Here is a 24,388-nt window from a genome sequence, read left to right as displayed (position 1 = left end):
ATGAAGGAGAAGCAAGAGAGAGAGAGTTTCACTTAGATAGCGAATGCAGCTAGCTAGTTTAGCCTATTCAAATCACCCAGCTCAAACAGAGGGATGCTATGTTAGCTAGCTGGCAATGACTATCCAACACAACACTGGAACTCTTCCAAGTCAAGGTAAGCTTTTGGTTTTATTAATTTATTTCCACTGGGGCCCACCGGTGTAAACGCTATACTGCTTAGTGACTGTAACATTACTGCATGATTGTAGGGGGTTTACTAACGCATTAGTTATTTTAGCTATGTTGACTAGGACGTTACTTTAGCTAATATGGTGACAACGATGTAGGCTGTGTGTAGCGGTTAGGTCACATACTGCTGATGTGTTGTGCATTGAAGTCCACAAACGAAGTGAACTGTGTTTACGCGTGATCAGGGGTGTATTCATTCCGCCGACTGTTGAAAAACGTTTCTTAAATGGAAGCAAACGGAACGAAACGGGGATAAACATACCTACATTTGTCCAATAGAAACTCTTGTTTGCAACTGTTGGACTAATGCCTATACACTAGATCAGCTAGATGCAGGCAAGAGTGTGCAAGGCGGTATTGAATGTGTTGCTGTCTGTCCATGTGTCACTGTCTGTCATCTCAAAATTTTCTCTCGACCTGTGTGCAGCTACGTTGTAAAACTTTCATTCATAGGCTAGGTTGTAAAAACCTCATGATGGGTATAGGGAAAATTTGAGTATCACGTAGTAGCCTAAACCTATCGATGTTACATTGAACTGGGTGAATGGAATATGAATGACAGTCATCCAATATGCTGTAATAGAAATAAGGCCATGCTCATAAAAACAATATCATCCTCCCTCATCATAAACGGCACTGACCGCCACTGTTATACTCATCACGAACAACTTTAGCATTTTAGCTAATTAGCAACTTTTCAACTACGTACAACTTTTTAGCTACTTTGCAACGACTTAGCATGTTAGCGAACCCTTCCCCTAACCTTAACCCTTTTAGCTAACCCTTTAACCTAACTCCTAACCTTAACCCTAAAGCCAAGCCAGCTAGCTAACCTTAGCATTAGCCACCTAGCCACGTAGCTAACGTTAACCACAACAAATTGGAATTCGTAAAGTATCATACATTTTGCAAATTTGTGCCATATTGTAGGTTTAGCTAATTCTGAACATATTGTACGTTTTGCAATTTATAACATATCATACGAATTTTAATTCTTAACATATCATGTGAAATGGATGATGGACATCCACAAATTAATACATACCATACGAAACGTAACCACAGGAGGCTGCTGAGGGGAGGACAGCTCATAATAATGTCTGGAACGGTGCAAATGGAATACATCCAACACATGGTTTCTATGTGTTTGATACCATTCCACCAATTCCACTCCAGCCATTACCACAAGACTATCCTCCCCAATTAATATGCCATCAACCTCCTGGGAATGTAACATATCATACTAAATGGAGTGTCTCGGATTTCCGTACAGAATAATACAAAATCCTCTGAGACCAGGTTGGTACATGATAGACTGTTGTAAATTGCATGAAGGAATGCCTATTCAGGTGATTAAAGGAGCAGAAAGCAGATTATATTTTAGAGTTTGGGGTACTTGGTATGTGAAGACTGACTTGAGCAGGGGGAAAAAAAAGTGAAACCCCAGCCATATAGGTGAAAGTATGAGCCTAAAAACACATAAGGCATCTTTAATCCTCCAGCACAAGGCCATCCTTTTACATGTTTTACTGTTATTTGTGTCAACCATTCATCACTCAGAAATAGAGGAGTTTGGAATGGTATCCTGATCAGGGCTCTAAAGTGCGACCATTTTGGTCGCATATGCTCCTAGATATTTTGCTGTGCGACCTGGCATTTTATTTTGGGAGCACCAGTGCGACCAGGAAAAAAAATCACCTAGATAATAATTGTTGTAATGATAGGCTTCACTGTGCAGTTGCTTCCCGAGTGCCCTAAAGAAAAATGTGAGCGCAGGTTAGTTCAATCCAAAATCTACATGTAAAGAATATTAAAGAATGCATTAGTGATTTGTATTTCTTGCAACTTTCTGAAGACGTAATGACATGGGAATGCCTCGGTCTACCACTTTGTGTAGCCAGTTAGCGATGCCCGAAACAGTCATTTCTAAAAGCTTTCCAATAAAACATAACAAGTGAAATGTTAACTGCAAAGTAGGCTTACCTGGCAGAATGATATGATGTCATATTTTGCAAACTCTGCTAATGTGCATGCAGTACAGAAACACTGCCAGCCATACACCAGTCTTTTGAGTTGCTCAATTGAAATTAAAGGGCAACTATACACTCCCAAAAATATTTTTTATGTTATTCCCCAGACCTCAGAAGTGGTCTCCTGATGAGGTTTAAGCATTGTTGTGGACTTTAACATCCACTTCTGTTGTTTTTCCATTCAAAACGTGTCATTTTGAGCATGAAAACCTGAACAATAAAATGGAGGGAAAATCTTTTTTTTGTGTGTGTTTTTTTGTGTTATTATGGCAAATAAATGTATTGGCTGGTTAGAATTCTGAGTGGCTGGTAGATTTTTATATCTACCTGCCACAGTGGCTGGTGGACCAAAAAGTTAGTTTTTAGGCCCTCTTCATAAACCATGTCGTGGGTCATTCCAAAACCACTCACAGGCATTTGTTTACACCTTGTTCAGTAATGTTACCTCATTAGCTAGCTAGCTAACAATCTGGTTACTTTACCAGTATATCTAAACATTTGGGGGCACAGAAAGAAAGGAAACGGGATAGCTTCTTTAGATCAATGATCATAGCAATGAATGAATGACTAACCTCTTGTAAGTCATCACTCCCAAACATGATGCTTTTAAAGAGACAGTGTAGAATTTTCAATGCAATGTAGGCAGTGCATTTACACAATGTAGAAACCTAATATTCAACAGATGACTTTGTAATTTAAATGACTGGTTTTTGTATCAACATTGTAGCTTTTTTAAATAAACAAATGTCTTTACAGAGTTAAATATTAGCTTCTAGAGCACAACATGTGCTTTATAAATAGCAATAATTAATATACAGTTCTTCAGAAAGTATTCAACCCCCTTGACTTTTTCCACATTTTGTTGTGTTACAGTCTGAATTAAACATTTATTAAAATGCGATTTTGTGTCACTGGCCTACACACAATACCACATAATGTCAAAGTAGAATTATGTTTTTAGACGTTTTTACAAATTAATACAAAATGAAAAGCTGAAATGTCTTGAGTCAATAAGTATTCAACCCCTTTGTTATGGCAAGCCTAAAAAAGTTCAGGAGTAAACAATTGCTTAGTTAACAAGTCACATAATAAGTTGCATGGACTCACTCTTTGTGCTATAATAGTGTTTAACATGATTTTCAAACACAGATTCAACCACAATGACCAGGGAGGTTTTCCAATGCATCGCAATGAAGGGCACCTATTGGTAGATGGGTAAAAAAAAGCAGCCATTGAATATCCCTTTGAGCATGGTGAAGTTATTAATTACACTTTGGATGGTGTATCAATACACTCAGTCACTACAAAGATACAGGCCTCCTTCCTAACTCAGTTCCCGGAGAGGAAGGTAACCGCTCAGGGATTTCACCATGAGGCCAATGATAATTTTCAAACAGTTACATAATTGAATGGCTGTGATAGGAGAAAACTGAGGATGGATCAACAACATTGCAGTTACTCCACAATACTAACCTAAATGACAGAATGAAAAGAAGGATGCCTGTACAGAATACAAATATTCCAAAACATGCATCCTGTTTACAATAAGACACTAAAGTAAAACTGCAAAGAAATTGCCAATGAAAGGAACTTAATGTCCTGAATGCAAAGTGTTATGCTTTCGGCAAATCCAACACAACACATCACTGAGTACTACTTCATATTTTCAATTAATGGTGGTGGCTGCATCATGTTATGGGTATGCTTGTCATCGGCAAGGACTAGGGAGTTTTTTGGGGGGGATAAAAAGAAACAGAATAGAGCTAAGCACATGCAAAATCCTAGAGGAAAACCTTTTTTCAGTCTGCTTTCAACCTTTTTTCAGTCTGCTTTCCAACAGACACTGGGAAACAAATGTACCTTTCAGCAGGACAATAACCTAAAACACAAGGCCAAATATACATTGGAGTTGCTTACCAAGACGACATTGAATGTTCCCGAGTGGCCTAGTTACCGTTTTGACTTAAATTGGCTTGAAAATCTATGGCAAGACTAAAAAATGGCTGTCTAGCAATGATCAACAACAGACTTGACAGAGCTTGAATAATAAATACAAAAATAATGTGCAAATATTGTACAATCCAGGTGTGCAAAGCTCTTACCCAGAAAGACTCACAGCTGTAATCGCTGCCAAATGTGATTCTAACATGTATTGACTCAGGGGTATGAATACTTATGTAAATGAGATATTTCTGTATTTCATTTTCAAGACATTTGCAAAGATTTCTAAAAACATGTTTTCACTTTGTCATTATGGGATTTTGTGTGTAGATGGGTGAGATACAAATCAATGTAATTAATTTTGAATTCAGGCTGTAACACAACAAAATGTGAAATAAGTCAAGGGATATTAATACTTTCTGAAAGCACTGTTGGCCCAATATGCTATACTTCAATCAATGATAATAATACACATCTTCTGGTGCTCCTAGATTTTATGGTGTGCTTCTAACTGTTTTAAGTTGAGAGCACCAGTGCTCCCAGTGCTACCAATGAAAAATGTGAATTTAGAGCCCTGATCCTGGTCAAATTGGTCTCAGTAAAAAGAAAGTCTTTGAGACAGCATGACTGAAGGATTTTGAGGTGCTCCCGACAGGACAAGCCAACAGGATCAAGTTTCCCCTAGCTTGTTCTGGGAATGGAAGGCAAAAATTCCTGCTGTGTAAGCTAAAAGAAATCACTATAATTTAGGTAATTGTTTTTTCTTTTCTTTTGACATGGAAAGCAGGAGATGTTGGGGGGTAAGACAGGGGAGGGGAGCATACCTGAAACAGTGTTGTACCACCTTTCAATATGAATGACTTTTCCTGTGGGCTCTGAATTAGGGATTAAACCTTTTGAGCACACCTACTTTGTAGAACCTGAATGTGAAATAAAAGCAGCTATTGTCTGGGCATCGCTCACCCTCAGGGTCCTCACAGCAACCGGGCTTCCCAGCTACCTCACACACTCTCTCAGCCTGAACCGGCAATTAGCCGTCCAAATCAAACCCGGCGGTCAGGACTAATTGTTTGTAACAGGTCTTTGTTAAAGGCCATGCTGTTTCCCATTCAGGTCAACTCTCCGGCTCCTTGTGTGTCAGATTGGGAGGGCATCGTTCCACCCGGGAGATAAGCCCATTTTTTTATGCACCAAAGTAGACTTAATTTTCACCTTCCTTTCACGGTTCAGGTGCACTTGTGTATTGAGGCAGTTAGAATCTGTGGTGGGAGGGTTGGGTGAGGGATACAGTACCTCACAGGATGTCATTCATTGGCGGCTTCCTCCTTTGTTGGACGTTGTGTGAAAGGGTGTGGATTTGTGGGTTTCAAAAAATAATCCTGTATTCTTCTGTGTTCCTGACTCTGAAAACTGTTGAGACTTGAAATACATGTTTTCCACAAAGTCATTCCTTTGTCAATGTTTGATAAAAAGTAGTGTATGCAAATGTTGGTTCTTTGTTATTTTGCCAAAGGTTCTTTCAAGTAGTGTCTGTCCCACTTTCAAGCCAACACTTTATAGGCTCTGCATGGAATCGTAATTTCAAGCCATGTTTTCCACACTATCTGACACTAAGGCCGATAAGATAACATGATATGTTTTACATTCAACAACTGACACTTTTCAGACAGCGTAAACAGAAAAGTCTTATAGAGCTGTCTGTTGAATACATGATCAGTGCTACTGTGCTTTAGCTGGAAGAATGATTCCCTTGTCGAAATGGCATTACTCACTGTTCATGATGTCTTGACAAAGTCACTTGTCACTTGTCATTATTCTACTAAAGAATGTTTAAAATAATTCGACTGAAGCATGTTCTTAACCCTAGGATTGACATTATATGTCGAAACATTAAATGTGTTCACATCGTTCATAATCGTCATTTTGGTAGTATGTCGGCATGCATATTCATTTTTATCTGTATGATTTTCCACTGTCTCTAATAAATTATGCAGTTGACATATCCAGACTAAAATAATTGTTTTACTTTTGAATGCCATTTAACTAAACATGTGTTAAGGAGGGGTGGACATTTATCATAGCTCTTCCATGGCTGAAAATGTGTCAAAGTGATAGCTAGTGTAAAGACAAACATTGCTAGGGCGGGTCCCTGTGTCCCATTTCAAATGGCTGTCTGCAGCCTGTCTAAGAAGGTGCCCCTCAGATCAGATTCTGGTTTAATTGGAGTGTGACAGGGTACACTGGGAACTATGGGGGGCCCAGTGATGGGCAGGCAGAGTTTCCCCCTGCTGTGGACCCCTCTGTCCGCAGCTCAATCTGACAGCCCAACCCAGAGAGAGAGAGCGAGGGGGGGGTGAAGAACAGAGGGAGTGGTGAGGGAGACATTTTCTCTGGAATGTTGGAAGCTATCAGAACTGACATGTAACCATAGCCATTCTCAAATCTCTGGCTTTATCTCTGTGCCTGTTGACTAGTCGTCCTGCATCTGTTGATATCTACCATCTGAACCCCAGCAGGACCTTGGAAAGAGGTGCCTCTCTCTGCCCTCTCTCTGCACCTACGCTGTTACTTTAACAAGAGGAAAAGATGGTTAGCTGTCTGTCACGTTAACAGAATGGTCCACTAGGCCCATCTGTAGTCATTATGGTGGCCTGTGTGCACATTCTTCTTTGGTTGGTTGATTGTAATGATGTAATTGTGTTATTGGAAAAGGGCCTATTCATTTTATTATTGATAAAGGATGATCTCTAATAGGGTAAACGGAACCTGATTCATGGTTTTTAATGGCTCCTAAATTTGTGTTTCTGTTGTGACAGGAATTTCTATAATCTTAGTCATATAAACGGGCCATTTACTTAGTATTCTCATCTACTTGAAGGGTGTGCCTAACCGTTCATTTTCATGTAGTACAGATGTTTGAGCCATTTTGCTACAGCAGGAAAAGAATCCTGCAGCAACAGGAAATGTGAATCATTATGTGGATTATAATTCATGGACATTTTTGTAGGGGTTGGTGCATTTTTCATAAGGGAACATCAAGTCAGAAATGTCAAAAAGGTAAATTACAAACTTTTTAAACCTCAAATACACTGCAAGTTTTAAATGTCCTGCATTGCAGGAAGGTTCCCCTACAACAGGGTGATCAAATTAAGATCCTACATCTGTAGTTGTACTTTCCATTGTTCATTATTCTTCACACATTGCTTGCAAAATTAAAGCACAATAAATGGACAGTGCTTCAACACAGGGATGCAAAACTCCAGTAACAGTTTTTTTTTGTTGTTGTCTTTTTCTTCCTCTTTTTTCTTTGTCTTTTTTCTTTAGGGGGTAGATCAGTAGTCTTAATGAACTAAGAACTCTGAGATTCATTGATGGTATTCTGTGTCTATTTTTGATGTGAAAGCGACTTCTGTGTTCCCAGCTTACTGAGGGGTCCGTCCTGTAGTGACTTGCTGGGAGAGAGGGCCTCAACGCTGGGTTGTGCAGGTGAGTGGAAACAGGAGCTGCACTTGTGTTTTTGTAAAGAGTTTAAGTGCTGTCTTTGGAAGTGTCCTGTTACGCTGCTCCTTAGGTGACCCTCTGACCCTCCCCCTGCATCAAAGCTAAGCCAATTACTTCCATTACTTTAGTGTGGCATTGTCAATGGAATCGTAAGCTATTGATTTGCTCTGCCTACTGAGATCTATATCTAAGCAGCAGACCATCTGAATGATTTTTTTTTATAAACTCCTGATATAAAAGGTTGTTTAATCTCATTTTTGTTTCTGTCATGACTATTAACCTCAACTGCCCCAGTTCGGGTAAAGACTTCCGAAGAATTGTAGATTCAATAAAAAAAATCCTACAATCATGCATGAAACATGTATTTTTGTTTATTATTAAGGAATGCTATTAATATTATTATTATTAATGTTGTTGATGTTTTGGGGGGTTTGGGGGTATTGTACAGAATTTGTATTCCCTCACTTCGAATGCAGAAATCCCAATGATGAGCAATAATGAGCTTGACTATAAAAATAAATGAAACTTTTATTAATGAGGTTGACACTGCCGCCTTTACACATGAAAGGACACACCTGCACCACCACACACACACATTCCCCCAACACACACACATTTCCCCAACACATACACATTCCCCCAACACACACACATTCCCCCAACACACACATTCCCCCACCACACACACACATTCCCCCACCACACACACACATTCCCCCAACACACACACACACATTCCCCCACCACACACACACATTCCCCCAACACACACTCTGGCAACGGCCTTCACAATCCTCTTTAAGGCCATGCGTCACCAGCCCTTGTTTGACTTTGCCATTATGTCTGTGAAATATGTGACTGACTGATAGAGGACTGACTGAGCACTCGTCCACAGCACTACAGACCAGTCAGGGGAAGCAGGCCTGCCCTGGGTTCAGAGATGCAGTGTTAGATTGGATGTGAAGAGGCCTTTGAGAGGGACATGGGCCTCAGAGTAAAGAGATGTGAGGAGAGATTGACGGGGGTCAACGGCAGCCCTCTCAGAGGTCACAGGCAGGTAAGACACAGCATGGCTGAGCGAGGACATCTTGGTTCTCACGGCAGTGACTGGTGGATTGACGTACAGCTCACAGTAGCATGTGACCTCTAGACAGGGATATCTCAGGGGTCAGTCTCAGATATGGTCTGATTTTCTCAGCTATTGTGACATTAAACTGCTTCAACTCAGCGGGCGAAGCTAGTGAAATAATGTCGTTACAACCAGATTACAACTAGAATTGTCTGGCTGTAATGACACCATTTCAACAAGTTTTGCCTGTTGGGAAGAGATCATTGGAGGTGATGAGTTAGGAGATAATGAGGGGATGTTGCTCATTGAACACACAGACAATTATTTGACGTAGAAAGGCTTTTCAAAAGCCTCAAAGCATCTCCATAAAAAAAGTGTCACCGGCCACATCATCATGATGATGCAAAACACATCATATGATGCAAAACGCATCATCATTATGATGTAGCGGTGACACTTTGCTTCTTGAAAGTCCAATATCTTGAAAACTTAACTGCTGGCATGCAAAACATTTTGGGACTGTATCAACAGTGGAATAATGAAAAAAATACCAAAATATTTTAAGTCTACTGCCTTTATGTCTACTTCCTAGAGTCACAACAACAGAGAGAGAATAGCCTTTTACTCCTGTGGCAACTGAGTCATGGAAGTGTGATTGAAATACCAGGCATGCTGTTGTGTCACAGCCTGGTTTGGGTGTCGCCAGTCAGGGAGTTGTAGGGCACCACTTGTCTTGCCGGTGGGGGTGGGCCCAGGGTGAGAGAAAATAGAAAATGGAAAATTCCTGTGTGAAGTGCAGTCGTTGGTGATCAGGTGTGAACTGCAGAGCAGAGATCAGAGGACTGAGGGGTGGAGGGAGCAGACAGCTGCTCCAGACCCAGTCAGTCCTCCACCACTCCACACACCAGCTGGGGTTGGGGCCCACAGTCAGGCAGCTACTGGAGGGCTCAGGGCAAGGGGAGGCAAGGCAGCAGATGGAAAAATGCAAGGCGGGGAACCTCAGTCATCTGCCTATACTTGCACATTCATATTTGCAGAATGTGAGGTTTTGAATATGTCTGATCAATAAATGAAGTGATTTCCGTTCGTAAAAAGCTTGTTCATGAACCATCATAGCATGCTCCACATAAAAATGCATCAGCATGATTGTCTATCTGCAAAGTGACAAACAAATTGCAATCAAATCAATTTTTTTATTGACTAGATTGAGTGACTAACTACACGTACATTATGTCCTGTTCTATACAGGAAGTTGTTGAGACCAGTGTAGGCTGCTGATGGAAGGACGACTCATAATAATGTCTGGAACGGCGCAAATGGAATGGCATCAAACACCTGGAAACCATGTGTTTGATGTATTTGATACCATTCCACCAATTCCGCTCCAGCCATTCCCACAAGCCCATTCTCCCCAATTAAGGTGCCAACAACCTCCTGTGGTTGAGACGCACAACATTTTATGTGCAATCACTGGCTGATGACAGCTTGTTAAACTGTATCCAGGGGTAGAATATTCAACACTCCCCCCATGATATTTGGCCCCGGCTGTTTGGAATGTATCAACAAGTTCACAAATCATGATGTCAAAAAAGCAGATGCATGTTTTGCTTAGTTGTTTCACATTTATCATTTGCACAAGGTACAACAACCAGTAAGGTGAAGGGGGACCTATAATTCAGAATCTATAGAATCTATATTTTGCAACAACAAAAAAATTCATTCAAATGTACGATATTAAATTATATGTTGTTGCTGAGGGGCTCGAGCAGGGTTGCACAGCTCAGGTCCTCAAGGGCTATTGCTGCTGTCAGCTGACTTTCATGGTTGCCAGGGCCTTATTTACACCTAGGCAACCAGGTGTGTGTATTACAGTCAACTAGTGACAAAGTTGATCAATTAGTCGCAGTTTATTAATTGTATTATCAGCAGTCGATCCCTCTCCCTCTCCATGATGAACTATTTTCATCATAATTGGATGTGCACAAAAAGTCCTTGTGCTTTTAAAACAAAGGACATGGTTTATTTTGAAAACATCATTTCTGTTCTAATGTTTTATTGCTAAAGGAATCAACTACCTATGCTAAATGTGAACTAGTATCCCTCTGCTACAAAAAGACTGGGGGTGAACTTCTAAAGAATCCCCCTTCTAAAAATCCTCAGGGAATATACTCAGCAATTCATTGTTTTGACTACAAGGCCCAGTGACATCAGTGACATATGTATGAAGTCTTGCTGTCAACTGATGAGAGAATAATAAAAAAAAAAAGCCTATTAGTGAGTTCTTGAAACCCCAAACCAGTCAAATATAATGGCTTAATGTGTCCTCGGGGAGCAGGAGGTCACATGTTTCTGGATGCATAATTTCTAATAAATTGCTATTTTTCTAGTGCCAGTGTTCCAAGGTCACATTGTTTGCATTCTTTTTTTGTTGCTGCGGTCTCTCATCTCCAAAGACTGTTTGAGACATGAGATGTGAGCAGTCCTGGATTTGGAGCCCCAAAAAAGCTGTTGAATAATACATTTGATCATTTAGATTTGTAATGACTCATGGTTTCCCTGAGTTTCCCAAAATATCCATAAATTATGTCTGTGAACGAGGGACAACCGCAAAGCATCTTCATAAAAATGGATGCAATTTTCATACACAGACTTCAAGGTTCTCTCTTGTGAGTGTATTGGAACAGCTCCTACCGATACTGTGTTGACAATAACTTTATCAAATTTAACAATGTATTTTTTCTAAATGTTGGACCAAGAGGTGGCACCACAGGTTCAAAAGTGGAATGGCAAAATTCGTCCGTGTATTTTCTGGGGCCTGGAGTTGTTCCTGATCTCATGACCTGATCAGGTAAAATTCTGGGTCTTATTCGTAGGCTATGAGAAAATATTATTATTATAGATAGCTTCCTTTTCATCTGTGCTATGACTATAGGGCTGGGGGTTTTCTTGTCGGGTCATGCGAATTGGAAACACTCCTGGCCTGGTGGATCAAACCCTTTCAAACTACCACAAACCTTCATATTATTCATTCTGAATCTGATATCAAAAGAGCCAGACACAACAACTTCAATGGACAAGTATACTCTGTAGTTTTGTGAACTACCATAGCACGGCGGGCTGAGCGTTATGCAAAGAATGGTTACAATGTCTTTAAATATAAATGTCACTCCATACACACACAATGTTAAGCAGTGGACTTTGAAAAATTTAAAAGACTGACAGGTTTCAATGTAGAAAAGTATTTTAATTTTATGAAACGTATCATTTGTTCATCTGATTACAGTGCTCTTTTGCAATTATTAATTCTGTAAGTGTTATGTAAGGCAGGGTTACATTTAAGACTATACACAGTAGTAACAAAGTTTTTTTAATGTGTAAGTCAAAACCATTTTTCAATCATTAAATCAACTACTTTCAACAAAACTTTGGTTTTAGATGTAGGGGGGACACATATTTGTATTATTATTTAAAAAAATATCCAGTCCAATAAACACACCAAACAGCCTACCCGACCGCTCAGAGGCGTCCGCATGGTCCTAAAGCACACCGTCACCTCGTTTTCTATCACATTCAAATGATAAAACTGGGGGGGACAAAAATGCTATTTCAGAATATGGGGGGACTTGTCCCCCCGTCTCCAGGGAAAGTTGCACCCCTGACTTTCACCAATTTCATTGAAAATATCCCCCTTTTCATGAAGTAGATTTTATTGAATGTGGCTCATTCTATTGCACTCTATTCTAACCAAACCTGCATTACCAGTTCATATCAATAGGTGTCAATATGCACTAGCTAGTCAAAAAAGGCGGTCGCCATGGCTGCCTGTCTCTGTTTTGTGAAAGTTATGGTGGTGCATGAATCCATCAATTATCTCTTTCTGCATTAGCCATCCATCTGTTATATTTGGACAAACGTGTTCTTGTCTGTGTAGACTGGTCTGCGGTGGAATTTGTAGGTTTTTTACTTTTAAGACAGTGAAATATGTGCTACAAACATTTGAATAATCACCAGCAGTGGAAATAAAATAATATGCAAATGAACATTATTGGACTAACAAACTGGCTGACTAACCTTTTTTTTTTTTTGGCCTTGGGTAGCAGCAGCAGATCATTTCATATTCTTTATCCTGTGCCAAACACATTTATTCAGTGAATCTAAATGATTAATGTTAGCTGCTGGCTGCATGATTGCATCAACCTAGATAGCTCATGTTAGCTAGCTAACTAGCTATCTAGCCAGGCTACTCTAAAGCTAACGTTAGTAGTTTTTCTAGTTAGCTATAGATTGGATCATTCTAGATTGTTTTAGAGGACGACTAAACTGCTTTTATTAACCGTTTTTATTAACACATACCTTGTTTTCCATGAACATTTGTGTTTGCTCTCTTATGAGGCAGGCAAGCATGGTTGTCACTAGTTACCACAGCCACAAAGTGAAAATAAATTATATCTTAAAAAGTCACGAAAACAACAATTTGCTTTTTGGGCTTGATTTAAGGTTAGGGTTAGGCATAAGGTTAGCAGTGTGGTTAAGATTATGGTTAAGGTTAGGTTTAAAATCCGATTTTTATAAAATAAATTGTAGAAATAGGCGGGGATTAGCCATTTGTGGCTGTGGTAACTAGTGAGACCGGCAACCAGGCAGGCAGGAGAGTAGGGTTTCCACTAGATAACACAGACACAAAGTCAGATTCCACCAGACCTGAGAAGGGCGATATGGAGAACTAAAAGTAGGAAGAAGTGGGAGTTTTGTTTGTTTTGGCAATGTACTATTTTTATTAGGGTGGATTGTTAGAATCACTATTAAGTAGGGATTTTTTGGTTTTGGTTTTGGTTTTGGTTTCAAACCGTCCAGTTGGTGGCGGCAATACAGCTTGTTGATGTAGTCCGCCATAAAACCCACAGAAGAAGAAGAAGATTCCACAGACCGGAGAGGAGTGTGAGCGAAGAAAGAAATCAAGTCAAACAAAAAGGTGCTGCTGGTGCAACCAAATAGTTGTTGAGAGGCATGGTTGATGAGGCTCTGTAGGCTATAGCTAAGAGACCACTGTGACTAACAAGTGAATCCACCTGTCGCAGCGAGCGTGGGGGGTTACCGTGTGAAATCCCAGGGACATAGTTGTATTCACTAGACAAAAACAGAGGCAAACGGGCTGAAATTGGGGGAGGTATTATTTCAACTTGTCCAATAAGAAAGGGCTGATTTTTTTTCCCATTGCAAAGCGTTTTTCTATGACGTCAACTAATGAATTTGATAAAGGCCTTCGGTTTTCGGTGCTGCTGCTTTGAAAGTGGTGTGGCGCCTCCGCACCAGATTGAAAAGTACTGGGGCAAATGATGTCTCGCCACACGTTTTCCGGCGGCTCTGGCTGGACATTAAAAGCACTTGATCTATGCCACATTAACAACAGTGACTATCTTCAGAAAGTGATATGGCTTCAACGTGACCTTGTGCCTAACCCTGTTACACATGTGCCTTGAGCATGTTCATTGCTCAGTGACATTTTGCTCCTTAAAAATAACACGGATGCTCTGACGCCATCGGCAGGCCAGTCTGATTCCAACCATTTGAATTGGACAGCGTCCAGCTATTTTCATTGCCTCTGTGAATCGCTCTTGTCTGAGTCACTCTAATAGTTTTGAAGGCTGACATGTTACCAGCTTCTTGGCCTCATCAGATGAAGCGGTCAAACCCTGTCTGCAACTGGCGGGTGTTAATCGTGGATCAACAACTCGGGTTTCACCTGTAGAGCATCCCAGTGGTCTGGGACTTCCCACCGTCTATAGTCTCCTTGCTAGTGTTTTCATTATTACACAAAGATACACTTTAGTTACATCAAATGGAAAATGTATTATATAGATATACTTTTTTTTTATTATATGGTGTTTTGACTAGGCCTATACTTTCTCTTCCCATACTAGCAAATGCGCTTACTCTGATAAATCAGCATATCATCTATTTTTGTTGTGCTGGCAATAAGTGTGGTCCCATTCAAATTGTGTGTTTGTGTGTTGTAGGCCAAGGCTCATTACAGATAAAGGGGGTGGGGAAACTAGTTCAAATTTATAGCCTGTCTCAGCTGTGTCAAATTTGGCAAACTCAAATGGTCAGCTTGCAAATGGTTGGGGTATACTTAGGGGTCAGAGGCCTTTCTAATAACTGCAAATCTGTACATTTTTAGCACTCTACATGTATAAATGAAAAAGTGTGATTAATGTAATTAGATTTCAGGTATGTTACATGTTGATACATTTGTACACATTTGTCATCATTTACCCCCTCACGTCTGAGTATGACACTTCTAGAAAGTCCACTCTGACATAACATTCCATAAGAGGCAAATATGTACGTTCTGTCTTCATACAGAGTGATGGTGAGTGCCCTCCTATGAGTCTATGGAGCCCTCTCACCAGAGCACTGCTGAGTGACCTACTAGCAGGCGTTTGGGTGGCATGAATGGAGGTGCCCCACTGCTGTGCAGAAATCCACATGGGGAAGCAACAGGGATATTCTCCAAGCTCATCCTTTGAAACAATCAGAGTTTTTATTATTCATAAAGAGGACCACCCACTTTCTAAACCTTCGCCTCTATTTTTGCAGGGTCAGAAAAGAGTGACCAGTTGTTCTTTATGGCGGAGATCTTTACGATGTGGTTGGAGCTGTTGGGAGACCACCAATCGTCCTTTCACTTGTTACTGGAGGTACAGCAGCTCTGAAGTATACTGGATAAAGATTGTTATGTGTTGACAAAGTTACTCAATATAATAATTACATGTAGTGATACTGTATAGTGAGGTTTTAAAGCTGTCCATTACTTTATGCAGGAAGCCTTTGGTCAACTGGTGGCAAAAAAATTAATTGATTTGAGGTAGGTAAAAAACATTGCCATTGCATAACATGAGGAATAACTTTTTCAGGTTGTAATATACATTTACAATCACATACAGTTGAAGTCGGAAGTTTACATACACCTTAGCCAAATACATTTAAACTCAGTTTTTCACAATTCCTGACATTTAATCCTAGTAAAAATTCCCTGTCTTAGGTCAGTTAGAATCACCACTTTATTTTAAGAATGTGAAATGTCAGAATAATAGTAGAGAGAATGATTTATTTCAGCTTTTATTTTTTTCATCACATTCCCAGTGGGTCAGAAGTTTACATACACTCAATTAGTGTTTGGTAGCATTGCCTTTAAATTGTTTAACTTGGGTCAAACGTTTCAGGTAGGCTTCCACAAGCTTCCCACAATAAGTTGGGTGAATTTTGGCCCATTCCTCCTGACAGAGCTGGTGTAACTGAGTCAAGTGTGTAGGCCTCCTTGCTCACACACGCTTTTTCAGTTCTGCCCACAAATGTTCTATAGGATTGAGGTCAGGGCTTCGTGATGGCCACTCCAATACCTTGATTTTGTTGTCCTTAAGCCATTTTTCCACAACCTTGGAAGTATGCTTGGGGTCATTGTCCATTTGGAAGACCCATTTGCGACCAAGCTTTAACTTCTTGACTGATGTTGCTTCAATATATCCACATAATTTTCCTTCCTCATGATGCAATCTATTTTGTGAAGTGCACCAGTCCCTCCTGCAGCAAAGCACCCCCACAGCATGATGCTGCCACCCCCGTGCTTCACGGTTGGGATGGTGTTATTCGGCTTGCAAGTTACCTCCTTTTTCCTCCAAACATAACGGTGGTCATTATGGCCAAACAGTTCTATTTTTGTTTCATCAGACCAGAGGACATTTCTCCAAAAAGTACGATATTTGTCCCCATGTGCAGTTGCAAACCGTAGTCTGGCTTTTTTATGGCAGTTTGGAGCAGTGGCTTCTTCCTTGCTGAGCGGCCTTTCAGGTTATGTCGATATAGGACTCGTTTTACTGTGGATATAGATACTTTTGTACCTGTTTCCTCCAGCATCTTCACAAGGTCCTTTGCTGTTGTTCTGGGATTGATTTGCACTTTTCGCACCAAAGTACGTTCATCTCTAGGAGACAGAACACGTCTCCTTCCTGAGCGGTATGACGGCTGCGTGGTCCCATGGTGTTTATACTTGCGTACTATTGTTTGTACAGATGAACGTGGTACCTTCAGGCATTTGGATATTCCTCCCAAGGATGAACCAGGCTTGTGGAGGTCTACAATTGTTTTTCTGAGGGCTTGGCTGATTTATTTTGATTTTCCCATGATGTCAAGCAAAGAGGCACTGTTTGAAGGTAGGCCTTGAAATACATCCACAGGTACACCTCCAATTGACTCAAATGATGTAAATTAGCCTATCAGAAGCTTCTAAAGCCATTACATAATTTTCTGGAATGTTCCAAGCTGTTTAAAGGCACAGTCAACTTAGTGTATGTAAACTTCTGACCCACTGGAATTGTGATACAGTGAATTATAAGTGAAATACTCTGTCTGTAAACAATTGTTGGAAAAATGACTTGTGTCATGCACAAAGTAGATGTCCTAACCGACTTGCCAAAACTATAGTTTGTTAACAAGAAATGTGTGGAGTGGTTGAAAAACGAGTTTTAATGACTCCAACCTAAGTGTATGTAAACTTCCGACTTCAACCGTATATGATCAGTTTCACATTGAAGCATGTCAGATCTCTCTGTCCACCTGTCATGGGTTTCTGCAGTGTTTTTTACATGTAAAAAGTCACCCTCTCTCCCTCATGAGGTTCAAAGGAGGCTCAAAGGAGTGTTAGTGTTTTTTTGGACCAGGAAAAATTCTATACCTTTTCTGTGGGTGGCTCTAGGTGCCTGCTTTTCATTGAATGTCCGGTTATTTCCATCACAGCTTTAGCGGCAGTAAAGCTAGTGGAGACACGAATAAATAAGATCAGGTTGCAAGGCCTCAGATCTCACCGTCACTTTGTAAACTGAAGTGTGTGTGGGGGGGGGGGGGAGTAGACGAGAAGCATTTCATGAGGCCACATCTCTTTTTTTCTATGTACATCCCACTCCCCAAAAAAAATTCTGACACCCAAGCAAGGCAGCCTGCTGGAGATGAATTCCACAGTGATGAGGCTAGCTACTGCAAAAGCTCTCTCTCCCCTCAGCCGCCCCCCCAACATTTCTTCTAGTTAGCTCCTATAATTGGAGTCTAGTCACAAGAGCTAAACATCCCACGTTGCCATGTTTCTACGTATAGCAATATGTAACACCCCTTGTGACACCCCTTTTGAACTACGGTCATATTCATCATATTATTGCCCCGTTGGAACAACTATAGAGGACATCACTCCACACACTATACTAGAGTATAGAAATAAAAAAGACTATAGGTAATTAGATATGAATAATAAATTATGGCAATGTCTTCAAAACTACATGTGATGAGCAACCGTAAATGTGCATTTTATGTGTGAAAGGTCAATTGGTAGGGTGGAGTGGTAGTGGAGGTGTGTGTGGGGGGGTGCTCTGGCTAAGTGGGTAAGGTTGAAGTGGTGTTTACTGGTTTGAGATGCTTTAAAAATAGTATATTTTAATTGTCCAAACAGACTACGCTGAAGACAGGATCAAATATCCACAGATGCCTGGCAAACATTCTTTGAAGAAGCAAATAGGTTTTCCAGGTGATGTGGTGTCTATTACTGCTGCATAAGAAATTGTGGTTTATTTTTGTATTGCTGTATGTGCATCTATATGTATACATACAAATGTGTTTTAAGCATGTTTCCTTACTCTCAAATTATGAATGTTACCTTGCTTACCTGCCTCTTGCTCGTTTTTGCTTTGTTTTTACTAAAAAACAAACATTGGTTGTTGTCAAATTATGCCAGAGACTACAGTTTGGGCAACACAACTTGATGGATGGACTGACTGACAGCGTTTAAGAAGTGACATTAACTAGTGGAATCATTGCTACAAAGTCTGTCAGTGGCTACAAATGCCTGTCACCCATTGGGCAGAATGAGTTGTCAGAGATGCTTAACTGCTGTATTTTACAACTTTGCTGGCTGGTCAAGAGCGCCAGTGATGTGAAGGAGTGGAAGATGTAAGCACTGGGCTTGCTAAATCCTTACACAGAGCTCACATTACACAATGTTGTGTTTGAATGGACTATTTTATGGTGAAATGTATAATAAACTATAACAGTGCAAGGTTTTCCATGTGTGTAACTTGTCTCTTGCAAACTGTGCTGCTAGGCCTAAGAATTGTTTTGTCAATGTGCTGTATTGGATATCAGTGTAACTAAAGAAAAAAGTTCTAACATAATTTAAGATAACATTAACTACAAAATCAAAACAAAGTGTATTGGTCGAGTACACAGTTAAGTACACAGTCTAGCAGGTGTTATAGTGGGTGCAGCAACATGCTTGTGTTACTAGCACCTAACAGTGCAGTTAAATGTCAAACAAGTACACAAATAATAAATAATCAAAAAGTAGAAACAAGAAATCAAGAATGTCAGAATGAATCCAATTAACAAACCAAATAGCACTGTAGATTATCAGTAATCCAAATGCAATGTATGCACATATACACCAAAAATATATACTAAGAATTATATATGTACAGCAGTAGGCCTAGATATATTATAGTGAGCTATGGCGTGTATAAAAAATGCAATGTACAGTATTAGAATGAGCTATGTGAAGAATACAGTATATGAATGCACAGTGTGAAAAACAGCTAATGCACTGAAACAATAAATTATGCAACTATCATAATCTCTCAGAGACAAATAATTTGACACTGGTGTAGGCCTAGACAAAAATAGACCTCCATTCAATGAATGCCAGTTTAACCAGCGGAAAATAAGCATCCTGTTAACATCAGTTAGTCATCAATTAGTGATGTTGATTAGGCTACTACACAAAGCCTATTGTTAAAATGATTTGTTTTAGCCGTAAACCGCTCAACGAGAGAGAATGGAGAAAGCAATGGAGTATTTTACACCTCATTGCCACACCCCTTCAAGTGAGATTAGGCTACTCACTTTTAACAGTGATTAATTATGATCTAAATGCATTATAACATAGTCGATAACTTGCATTTACATCCGTCATGAAAGAGAAGAGAGAGAGAAAGAGAGTGAGAGAGCGAGCGAGCGCAAGAGATGAAAAACAGGATATATTTCATAAAATAAGAAAATAAAAACAGATGATGTACATGCTGATATGCATAAGGCATGTTGGTTAATTTGCCGTGAATGCCTAATATTGTGCTTAATACATACCCAAAGTGAATTACATTATCATCTGTAGGCCTACCCGGGAGCTACAAAACTTTTAGCCCCTTGTTTTTTTTTTTTTTTTTTTTACAGGCCACTGTGCCCTGCCCACCCACAATACAAAACCTCCGACAACCAGCTCATGGGAGGGACCTGCCTTTCAACATTTAAACACTGCCCAGCAAAAGGCCAAGACGCGCTATGAGTAAGAGGGCTTTTTAAACCTGGAATTACTTGAGGCTACATTGCGCTACGTATGGGGGACAATATTTTCTCTTGGAATAAACATCCAAATGACAATAGTTAGGGCCTAATAGTTTTTTCCACTGGACTTGTATGATGGGTCTCGGTGACTATTTTGGTTGCATACTTTTTGGATACTCTCAGGAAGACCTTCACACTTCAACACACCTGCTGTAATTGGAGTATAGGCCTACCATTTTCCTCATATGCGTACCATGATGTGTTTCTCCTATAAACTTTGAAGAAGGTGTTTCACATCTGAAAGTTGGTGTGTGAATGGAATAAAACTCATAAACTAACAAGGGACACAGACTGGACAGGTCAAGCGCATTACTTGAGGCTACATTCTGTTGGATTACTTTGGATCTGTTGGTCTCTTGCTCTCCGTGAAGAAATACATTTGCAATTGGATGAAATAACAAGAGAATGTATGGAATAAATCAGCGCTGTATTTACATGTAAGAATATTTACCTTTTGAAACATCCTTATCGAAAAACATTTGATTGTTGGTGATGTTTTATTTATTGTGATTTCGTTTCGCAGATCTTTTCATTTATTCGTGCTGTGGTGCCATGCTCAGGTAAACCCTCTTTCAATGTTCCGTGCAGATAGTTTAGACAAATTATTATTAATAGGCATTTGATGGTAAATGTCATATTTGAAATGTCTTGATTTGCTTGTAATTTTTAAGTGGGCAGCTTGCCTCTGAATGCATTTATTATAGGCCTAATGCAACACAATATTTGATAACATGCTTTTTTTAACCAAATAATTTACAATCCCAGATTTTGTATTTTTTGGATTCTGTTATTCAGTGAATCTCTGGAGTCAGGCAGTGGTTGGCTTGTTTTAGAAAACATTTCAATTAGAGGTTAGAAGAAAATCCTATAAGTGATGTATTTTTCCCTTTGCATAAAAAGGGGGAGAATCATCCGTCTCCTAATTTTAACCAGTATGTGAGGGAGCAGGGCGCAGTGACAGACCAGTTTAGCCGGCGACAGGTCAGGGTTTACCAACTATACAGCCGGACCAGCGGGAAGCACGTCCAGATACAGGGCAAGAGGGTCACCGCTACTGCTGAGGACGGCAACAATTACGGTAAGTTGTTCTCTTCCCATGAGGGCCATGACACAATGTTGGCTAAATCTGGATAAAAAAGTATTTGTTTTCAACCAGTCGGACGCATGCATGCAAGGCTTATTAATAGTTTTTGATGACGACTGCATTTGCAATATGCTGTCTGTCTATGAAGAGGTCTGCAGCCTAGGCAAGGCCTACATGCCCAGCTAATGCTAGCCCCACCCTCTGTATGGGGCTGTATGGTAATTTAGCCAACCTACAGTATCTAAATCTCGTCTGGCGAATCAGGCCAAGTCTTTTGTCCAAGTCCAATACACATTCCTGTTGTTAGCCCTAATTAACCAGAGGGAGTAAATCAATGGACCAATAGGACAAATGCAATTGGGATTTGTGTATTCCACCTCCATTACTTTTGTCTTCAAACATGCATAATAACACTTAATTAATCATATCAATGGCTTGTTAATGTCTCAAAACCCGAAACCCATAATATCTCACATCATAGGCTGTTGAGATCTTCTCTCTTCAATATGTTGTTTGTAGGCCAGTTAGGGCAGCTTATTGCTGGCTTCCTACAGTTTTGAATTTTCATTCCACTTCCATATAAGAATTTTAATATGATATAAGGAGTGTCCAAAATATACTTATATAGTTAATTGACATACTGGATTTATCACACCATTGTTGTATTTTCATATGGATATGTGTGTGTGGTAGCACGTCTCTTTGTAGAAACGGACACCTTTGGGAGTCGGGTTCGGATCAAAGGTGCAGAGAGTGGACGTTACCTCTGTATGAACCGGAAGGGGAAACTGGTTGGAAAGGTATAATATCAAATCCACATCACTTTCAAAGTTGAGCTTGCTTGTTTCGTAGTTATATGGTAATTGTTATGTAACTGTGATTGTACATTCTTTAAGTGAAGTTTTCTTTCAACAAATAGAAAAATAGTTTGAAGAGTTGGGTGAAATAGTGAAACTGCAATAAAAGGGATATATTTACTAACCAGTTTTTCTCCCTGTCATATGGCAGACGTATTTGGGTCATATTGTGTTATAATGACACTTGTTTGTAATGTCATTCGTTAGCCTGGATAGGGTCGGTGATGGGGAGACAACCCAACATGTATTTCCAACTGTAGCAGATGTACAGTTGCAAGGCATGGGATAAACTCTCCTCATACACTTTGGTGGTTGGTCAGAAGTCAACCCTCCACTTCCTTCATGGAAATGGAAAATATGTATTCAGTGTTGTCTGCTTGCCATGAGAAGTAAAGGGTCTCATCTCTCAACATCTTTTCGGGGTGTTGAAAGACTAGGTTCTAGTTTCATCTAGTGAATAAATAAGTACAGCTGAAGGCTGTAGCTTTCTGGCGGTTCCTGTCCTTTGGAAACCTGAGGTTTGAGAGGAATAGTTTGTTAATACTTCTCACAACTCCTACAATATAGTTATTGTGGTGTGGTTTAGATATGTATTTAATTTTTCATACATCATTCACTGTTCATAGTTTATTGTTTTGAAATGGAGGAGGCTGTACTGATACGGCATCTTCATTGTAGTTTTTATGAAACCGTCAGAAAATGTAGATACAATGGATTTGAGCTTGTCTTGTACACATTGTTTGCATTAGTTTGATGGTGATACAACTCAAGTAAACATCATAACAGTAAACTAGTCTGTTCCGGTGTTTCAAGAGAACATTGAAGTATTCCAAAATAATAGCAATGTAGTTCAGAGGGACATACTTTAATTAACCTATCCAGATGTTGTTGTTTTGATCTATATGCCTTCTAGTAGTGGCACTCTGACTTTAAGTCTTTCCTCTCTCTCATCCTCTCAACAGCCAAATGGAAGAAGCAGGGATTGTATCTTCACAGAGATTGTTCTGGAGAACAATTACACTGCCTTCCAGAATGCCAAGTATGAGGGCTGGTATGTGGCTTTCACCAGGAAAGGGAGACCCATCAAAGCCTCAAAGACGAGGGAGAACCAGAGAGAGGTCCATTTCATCAAGAGGCTACACAAGGGCCCACTACCTTTCCCCAACATGGACAGAATCAAACACTTTGAGTTCATCAGTTTTCCACCCACCTGTCGCGCGAAACGGAACAGGAAATCACAGGTTGCTGCCTAGTACAGAACAAATTGGACTCATATTATTGAGTAAAAATATGGAATTTTATATTTTTTATATTTTTAATATGTGAAGATACTTAAAATGCCCAAAAGTCTAAAGGATTATTGTTGTAAAATGATCCCATGTAAATAATGTAAGAGCGTAAATGAGATTGATGTATATATTTAATATGACTGTGTGTATGTGTTTTATTTTGCTTTTGGAGTGGTGATGCGACAGAGAGGGAATAGGTACATTAATAAACATGTTAAACTTGGTTAGCACAAAACTTAAGCGTGACAAATGCAACATCTTACCTTTAGATCATGTCTCTCAATTGACTGCTTTCTTGGTACTTGTGCTGAAATAGATTTCTGAGTTAAGAAAACCTCTTCAGAAATGTACAGGAACTAGTAATGTTATTGTTTCGCAGATCAGTGTGTACAACCAGTGCATCCATTTTTTATCCAGTATAAAAATCTATAGCCAATAGGCATATCATTCTAACAAATGGCTATGCAAAGACAATATTCATTTCTCAGGCTCAAATCTTCAAATTATTTACTGATATGTAGCCTAGCTACTGTACTTTTGGTCATGAATATGAATTCATTGCTTACTATTAAAGTGAGACATGTACTTATACTTACTAAATTCCGTGCTATTAATTATGTTGCTTAGCCCTACTATTTTGTACAATTACGTAAATGCTTCTTTCAAACTATTTCAAAAGATCAACAACACCAATCAAACCCATAACACCATTCATGTTCTGTGTGGGATGAACGTGTCAATCAAAAATAGATAACAAAACAACATCAAATTATTAATCACATGGATTTATGGTACTGTTATGACAGATCATCTCTTGTAATGAATTTGGCAAGGAAGTAAGACATGGGTATTAAAATGAATTATCCTTAATAGCAAGAAATGTGGTCATGTTTATGTAATATAAATTAGATCTATTTTCAACCTGATGACAGATTATTTTTTAGGAAAA

At 39.6% G+C, this 24,388-nt stretch overlaps 1 protein-coding gene and 1 long non-coding RNA gene across 5 annotated transcripts; both read left to right on the top strand.

Moving 5' to 3' along the window:
- The first annotated feature begins 13,480 nt into the window (after positions 1-13,480).
- LOC121551106 lies at positions 13,481-18,866 on the top strand. Of its 3 annotated transcripts, XR_005997024.1 has the most exons (5): positions 13,481-13,742; positions 15,137-15,143; positions 15,371-15,471; positions 15,595-15,638; positions 18,270-18,866. It is a non-coding gene; the product is annotated as an uncharacterized LOC121551106 (long non-coding RNA). The 3 variants fall into 3 exon arrangements; XR_005997023.1 differs by having other exon boundaries at positions 15,137-15,471; XR_005997022.1 differs by lacking the exon at positions 13,481-13,742 and having other exon boundaries at positions 14,683-15,471.
- Positions 18,867-20,112: 1,246 nt separating this feature from the next.
- LOC121550771 (fibroblast growth factor 17-like) lies at positions 20,113-24,281 on the top strand. 2 transcript variants are annotated; one of them, XM_041863132.1, is made up of 5 exons: positions 20,113-20,646; positions 20,733-20,769; positions 21,143-21,287; positions 21,987-22,093; positions 23,113-24,281. In XM_041863132.1, the coding sequence occupies exons 1-5, from the start codon at positions 20,615-20,617 to the stop codon at positions 23,401-23,403; spliced, it is 612 nt and encodes a 203-aa protein (XP_041719066.1). In that variant the 5' UTR covers positions 20,113-20,614; the 3' UTR covers positions 23,404-24,281. The 2 variants fall into 2 exon arrangements, with proteins under 2 accessions (XP_041719066.1, XP_041719065.1); XM_041863131.1 differs by having other exon boundaries at positions 21,110-21,287.
- The last annotated feature ends 107 nt before the right edge of the window (positions 24,282-24,388 follow it).

This window comes from Coregonus clupeaformis, chromosome 18 (assembly GCF_020615455.1).
Source record: "Coregonus clupeaformis isolate EN_2021a chromosome 18, ASM2061545v1, whole genome shotgun sequence".
NCBI classification, from domain to species: domain Eukaryota; kingdom Metazoa; phylum Chordata; class Actinopteri; order Salmoniformes; family Salmonidae; genus Coregonus; species Coregonus clupeaformis.
The sequence above is the reverse complement of the archived record's forward strand: the minus strand, read 5'-3'. Positions and strand labels throughout refer to the sequence as shown.